The sequence below is a fragment of the Notolabrus celidotus genome, chromosome 18 (genome assembly GCF_009762535.1).
Source record: "Notolabrus celidotus isolate fNotCel1 chromosome 18, fNotCel1.pri, whole genome shotgun sequence".
Taxonomy (NCBI): domain Eukaryota; kingdom Metazoa; phylum Chordata; class Actinopteri; order Labriformes; family Labridae; genus Notolabrus; species Notolabrus celidotus.
This window is the reverse complement of record NC_048289.1, coordinates 13,813,450-13,820,567: the sequence shown is the minus strand read 5'-3', so window position 1 is coordinate 13,820,567 and position 7,118 is coordinate 13,813,450. Positions and strand designations below refer to the sequence as shown.

Genomic DNA, 7,118 nt, shown 5'->3' with positions numbered 1-7,118 from the left:
AATGTTTTACATTTTAGAAGTAACTTGCCCAACAGTGATTAAATCTTTCCTAGTTACAAAACATATTTAACAAGGCAGCAAATGTAAATGATAATTTAGTTCCAATAAAGTGAGATAAACGAGATAAATATGTGACGATACTAAAACATGACAAAGAAATGTAGTCAGTAATCAAACGTAAATCAATGTAAAATAGCTTTAAACTGGAGGTTTATGTTAATTTTCTCTTTAAGGTAGGGTTGTCTGTGTAGACATGTCAAACACAATGGTGAATTGAAGTCCTGCATACTGATACTCACGCTCTGCGGCTCGGTCGTCCCTCCCTCTCCGCGGTGTGAGTGGTTTAAAGTTTCTCTCCTCGGCCTCTGATTGGTCGAAGAAGTTTCTCTGTGGGGGAATAACTTCTGAGCTCAGCGTCCCCCCTGACGCACATCAGTCCGGAGAAGTTTAGAGGAGAGTCCAGCGGTATTCTCTTATCTTACACAGCAGGGTAAGAGGATACTGAACTATGGAGCTTATCAGAGATAGACTCAGATTTGTTTTATAGAGTTTCACTCGGTTAAGGAGAACCGCAGCTTTTGGGAATATTTTTCTAACGTGTTTTTTTTTATTTGCATCATCTACTCTCGAAAATGTCTTCGTTTGGAGTTTGGATTAACGCAATGTGGATTTTACTTTTTGTCATTTTTGACGTGGCTCTATCAAGCTATTCTGAAGACCAGTGCAGCTGGAGAGGAAGGCAAGTATTTCATGTTATCTGTTCTTGTTCTGCATGTGGCTAAATTAAATTATGGTTGAAAAAGGCACTTCTAAATTCTCCAAGTGTCACTTTTATTTGAAAGCGAGTGACCGCTAGTAAAGCCCAGTGTTTGTTTGAATGCAACATGTTGAGACTTGCTCTTAGGGCGCAATTTAAATGTTTGTAGTTCTCTGCTGCGATTGCGCCTCCGGGCTGCTGTCTGCAGGAGGCATGGGGGGGGGGCGGGGGGGTCCAGACAGAGAGGAGACTGCAGGATTAACTCCGAAAAATGGAGGAAAAACGTACTATGCATGCTGTTGTTGAAAGATAGGTTCATTACTGAATATAATGCAAAAAAAAAACTGCAGAGGATTTTATTTTTTTGCAGAAGTTTAGCTCTGATGCCTTGATTGCCCCCTACTGGCGAAGAGCTGCCAATAGGCGGCGCATTATTTTAAATTTTTACAATTTATTAAAGTTCCACTTAAGCTGGAGTTTAATTTAAATTTTGATATCAATTTTCTTTAAAACCATTTTTTTTAAGTGAAAAGGTTGATTGAATTTGCAGAGTTTCTGGGCTCACATTTTTAAAAAGATTGCAGTTATTTAGAGGGAAATGATTTACTGATATAAAAAAAAATAAAGTCTTCACTGCACAGTATTTAAAAAAATAATAATTTTACCTTTCCTCCTTTCACAGTGGTCTGTCCCAGCAGCAGGGCAGTGTGGAGCAGATCTCCCTTCACTGCTCAGAAGGCACCCTTGACTGGCTGTATCCCAAAGGAGCCCTGCGACTCTCCCTCTCCCCCCGTCTGCCCTCAGTGGCAGTGGGTCCTGGCGGGAGCAGCCCAGGTCTTATCACTGCTTGTGTTAAGCCCTCAGAGCAGTTCCATGGAGCCCAGCTCTACCTGGAGAGAGACGGGGTCCTGGAGCTCCTAGTGGGGGACCGCCTGAAGTCCTCATCCCCACCAAGGGTCCGCTGTTTCAGCCGTCTGCCAGGAGAGAAGGTGGCTCTGTTCCTGCAGGCTACTCCTCATCAGGACATCAGCAGGAGGATTGCTTCCTTCAGATATGAGCTGAGGGGTGACTGGAACGCTCAGCTGTCACTGGACACCAACCGCATCAGTAGTGAAGGTGAGTTAAGGAGGGATGAGTCGGCCATGTTGGATTGAGTGTGAGGAGGAAAGTTTATTGTGGCTGCTCAGGCAACACTTTTCCTTTCTGGCACTGGTACCCAAACTTAAGTCTCAGCACTGCACTGTTGGCATACATTATCACTGAACTATTACTTATCCAAAACCTGTCAAAGTTTTTTGAGTTGGAGGGTCTGGTCTTTGCCAGTATTAGCTCAACTTATTGACTAGCATATTCCCTGATACCTGATATCGCATTTTAGGCAAAATTGGAGGTAGATGCTGATACTGGTATGGGTATTGGTATCAATATTAGTATAAATGTTGTTGTTGGATCTGTTGTGTCATCATTAATAGTTTTTTTCTTGGCCTAAAAACTCACTAAGAACACTAAAGTGAGGTTTAACTACGCACTGATGATATTGCACACCAAAAATTCTTTATGCTTACGATTCATTAGGTTGATACTGATATTGGTATGGGTGTTGATATCGTCATCAGTATCAGTATCTGTACCAGTATCAGTATTCTTACTGGGAAAATTGTGTCTCTTTTTTCCGTTCCTCTACTCCCTTCCTTCAAAGTTTGGAGGATGCAAGGCTGTAACCCAGCACTGAGGATATTACACACCATAAAATCCTCCATGCACATGATTCATAATTTGTACCAGGCCTCTGTGGGCTGCCTGGACTTTCCACAGCCCACGCAGGCTGCACAGAGGAGGAAGTGGCCAAACTAGTTTGGAGTAGGAGAAGGGGTGCCGTGGAGTGGGCAAGAGGAGGGAGGGAGACAAAAGCACAGTATGTGGGGCTTTCTCCAGAGTCCAGAGTCCCTTTGAATGGCTGCCGCATGAGTATTCTGGGATTACTGCCGTCTCCTAGGCGACAGGGAGGCCTCTGCCCAGCTGAGATGCTCAACTCTTTTGTTGGGCTCCCTCTCTGTGGGGAGATGTGTCTGTAGGAGTATAACCCCCACCCCTAAAAATCTCACTCTCCCACACACACTGATTAGGCTTGGATGGGGGGTTTGCTGTGGACTAGAGAGGAAGGAATCTCATTTATCAAGAGGTTTTCACTGAGGAGGAGAATGTGTAGGGTGGGCAAGGGGGCCTCCAAAGAACCACAAGGAGAAGTTTAAAAAATGCCAGGACTTTTTTCCCCCCCACTACCTACATCACAGCTCAGTCAGCGCAGACGGGAAGAGCTTAGTTGGTTTGATTTAATTTTTTTGTGGCCGTCTGCAAATCCTGTTACGACTTTTAGTAAGGTGCATTGAACTTTTAGAGTTTTGTCTCAGTTTGAAGAAAAGCTACAGTAATTTTGGGGGGATAGGATTGTGCTCCTTGAAAAAGAAACTTCAGAGTCCACCCCCCACCCCATCCCATCTCCTGGCCCCGTCTAGCAGGCTTTGATGAGGTGTGACTGTAGGCACCCTGGAAGGCTTTAGGAGGGGAAGTTTCATTTGGCCTTTAAATTGTCCAGGGTGGAAGAGCTTCACACCTTAAAGCTCCACTGGTCCTCCTCTGCAAACTGTAAAAGTAGCAGTTGTCTGTTAGGGAGCGATTTGTCTCTCTTTTGTTGCTCAGAGTTTAAAACACATCTCACATTCCTGTGCATGTGATCTGGGAATGCAGTCTTTGATTTCCTCAGAACAAGTATTTGCATATAGGTGTTTAGAAGCAGTTAGCAGAGTAATGAGAGGTCACCAACTGACTATTTCTTTTTCTTTCTCCTTCTCTCCAGATGCCTGCAGACCCTGCAACAACACTGAGATTCTGATGGCTGTTTGCACTAGTGACTTTGGTAAGTGACAGAACTGCTGAAATAACACACACAACCTTAAAATAAAATGTTATGTCACTCAGACAAACCACCCCCACAAAACTAGCCATGGTGAACAAATTAAACTAGACCACCAAATGGCAATAAGTCCTGTGACAGCAAATCCAAACCTGCAGAATGACTTTTTGTCAGGCTCTACAAATCGCTTGTGTCAAATCGGTTTAAAGTCAGAGCACCCCAGTGCCTCCAAATCCTCTCTTCTCAAAAGAGCAAAGGTCAAAGGTGGAACAGCAGCTCCCTGTAACCCCAACACACACATACACATGCACATAGGGGCCTCTAATGGAGGCACTGTAGTGGACTAATCCTTACACCACCCGCCTAGAGAGAGAGCCGTGGACTAATCTGAGGGCCTCTGATTGAGCTGTAATAGCTCAACAACAACAACAACAGCAAAAGCAACAAAAGTTGGAAGGATTAGAGAGCATATAGATTTTAACAAAAAGATAACTTAATGTGCAAGATGCAAAAAAAAAAGCCACCTACGATTTTAAATTGAAAAATATGTACTCCCTGGAAAAGCCTGAAACTAACCTGAGTATCTGATCTTTCTGCAGTCGTACGAGGTAACATCCGATCAGTGGTGGAAGATGACAACCTTCGAGCTTCAGTGATCAAAGTCAGCGCCACCAGAGTGTTTCGTCAAAAGTACGCCCTCTTCACAGGAAACAGTCGCCTGAGCAGAAAGGGCGAAGTCCGGACTCTGATGCAATGTGGCGTCAAACCTGGGCCCGGCAGCTTCCTCTTCACAGGCCGGGTCCACTTTGGAGAAGCCTGGTTAGGCTGCGCTCCACGCTACAAGGACTTCCAGAAAGCATATATGATGGCCAAAGCAGCGCAGCAGATCCCCTGTGAACTGCCTGTAGACTGAGTCAAACACTCTGCAGCAGCTTGTCTACCACTCAAAGTCACGGCCAGACTCAAGTTAAGGCCCAACTCAGCCCTGTCGCATGTTTCGGAAGACACTAGTGTCCATCTGTTGGGTGGTGTATCCAGGTGACACCATGGTGATTGTCTCCCCAAAGGACTGAGGAGTGAAATGGACATTTCCCAATACCATTTCAGTGCAATATGCAGGCGCTGGGTCAGAGAGAAGCAGGTGGAGATGTGACATGAAGCCGAGACTGTATGCATTTGGCGTTGGACAGTTAATACACAGTGATGCCATTTGGAGGAAATCTTCTCAAAGCTCTCAATTTGGAATAAATTAAGTGGAGCCATTAGGTCAGGCTTATTAGGAGCTCAGGAAATGTAAGAACAGTTCTACAGAAAGATTACTGCATATTGGTTTGCATCCAAGAGAGGTTACTCTTTAGGCACCTTCTGTCCAGAAATGTCAGATTAAGCCGTAAACTCTGACCTGGGGTCATTGGCAGTGTTACTGTCCTAAAAGAGATTTAAAAAATAGTCCTCTAAAAGATAAATGTTAAAAAGAATATATTTGCACTGATGAAGGAAAGGGAAAAAAACTGTTAACTGTGATGCTGCAAGCACTGAAAACCAAATAAAAAGCAACTATATGTAGCATAGCAGAAGGATTGAGAATTTAATATATGTACAGATGAAGGAACACATACAGTAGTGACACAAAGTTAAGGGCGGCCTGAGAAGCTAACACAGCTCAACCTGGTGCTGAGAGCACTTTTACACTCTAGCCAACTCTGAGATTTTTACTCTGTAAGGAGATGCCTGCATTAAAAAAATGCCTGTTTCATATAAAAGATAAAGGATTTTTATCAACATCATGCTTAGTATCAATGCAATATTTCTACAACTTTTTCATATTCAACTACATTTTATTTTAATGAGAATTATTTAAAACATGTATTGGGGTGGATTTGCAGCAGTGTTGCCAAAGCAGTTGTAAGTGTTGTTAAGTCATTCACTGCTCTTTGATGATGTTTTCATAAAACCAAGAAGCTATTTTATGATGTCATGTCAGACACACCTGTTTGAAATCTGCAATATTCATAAAACAAATGACAATAGCCTTTCATACAGGTGAACTCCAGTGTTATCATACAACATGACACACAGTTCTGTCGGGAAACGAACAGTGTCATTGGACAAGGCTAGCTCAAAAGAAACAACATATGCATTAAATGTATAAAATTCTGTTTTGTATAAATTACTTCATATCTGATGTGCACTATATCAACAAGTGGAAGGGGTTCATACCAAATTACCGTGATGTGCTGAAGCTGTATGTCTAAGATGCGAACACTGCCATTTTGCTGTTTATTGTTTTGATGTAAATGATGTCTATGTGAATGTAAATATGTTCATAAGAAATTCTAGAAAGAACGATGTAAAAAAAACAGTCTGTCAGTATTGTGGATTATTTTTATGTTTGTATGTGGTATTAAAACATACTGTAAGAAAAAGCCTTCTGAAGTCCTTCTCATGTATTCACTTTGAACTCTTTTTTTTCTAATTTCATGCCCCACAAACATAATGCAGCTGGATGGTTCATTTATCAGCTCTCTCACCCTCTCACGTAAAACATCAATGCAGTTCAACCTACATTTTAGGGTTTGAGGTCCAAAGGTTTCTTACATGGTAAACTTTTCTCAGACATAAGTCACTTCAAGTGCCCATGAATCACGTCCCTGAAAGCTCCGAACAAACACTGTGCCCGAGAGAGTGAGAGGCCTAAAAGGAGGAGAGATTTAGGGAGCCTCGCTGCATTCGGACAGGGAAGGAGGTAGAAAACAGCAGTTGGAATTCTGTTGTCCCTGGCCTCCCATTTTTAAGGATTCAGGAAGCAATAAATCGCCATTAAGGGAGCGGCGTGGCAGACTCGGCTGAAGTGAGGTGCCACACAGTCGCTCACTTCATCCTGAACACGAGGACAATCAAACTAAATGTCCCCGCAACTCCACTGAGGACACAAACTCTCAGCCCAAAGCAAAACGTTGTTTCTTATTTTGACTTAAATCTTACTGACAGCACCAGAGAGCATATTCTATCATCTGTCATGTGACACCATGGTACATTTTCTGCTCTAAAATATTAGAAGTTGCATGCTGGGTAATATAGATAGACAAGAAAAGATGAAACAAGATGAAAAAAAGGTGATTTAAGATCTAGAATCTAGAGACTCTAGAGCAGGGGTTCCCAAACTTTTCAGCCCGCAACCCCCAAAATATAGGTGCCAAAGACTCCTGACCCCCACTGTCCCTCAGAGTGATTAAATGTGGCTTCATATAGCTGGTATGCAGAAAATTAGCCTACCTTTATGAGCATGTGGCTGTGTTTCCTGTGCTGTTGTGAATTAACCTACTGCTACTGATGCTTTTGATAATTAACTGTTCACTAACCCTGAACTTAGGAGTCATCAGGCAAAAAGAAAGGCAGAAAAATCATTACATTTTCTATTTTCAAGGTTTTATTCCAAATTTAGCT

General features: G+C 42.7%; 1 protein-coding gene across 1 annotated transcript; it reads left to right on the top strand.

Moving 5' to 3' along the window:
* The first annotated feature begins 418 nt into the window (after positions 1-418).
* Positions 419-6,097, top strand: metrn (meteorin, glial cell differentiation regulator). Its single transcript, XM_034707174.1, has 4 exons — positions 419-739; positions 1,440-1,873; positions 3,615-3,674; positions 4,271-6,097. The coding sequence occupies exons 1-4, from the start codon at positions 633-635 to the stop codon at positions 4,582-4,584; spliced, it is 915 nt and encodes a 304-aa protein (XP_034563065.1). The 5' UTR covers positions 419-632; the 3' UTR covers positions 4,585-6,097.
* Positions 6,098-7,118: the final 1,021 nt, after the last annotated feature.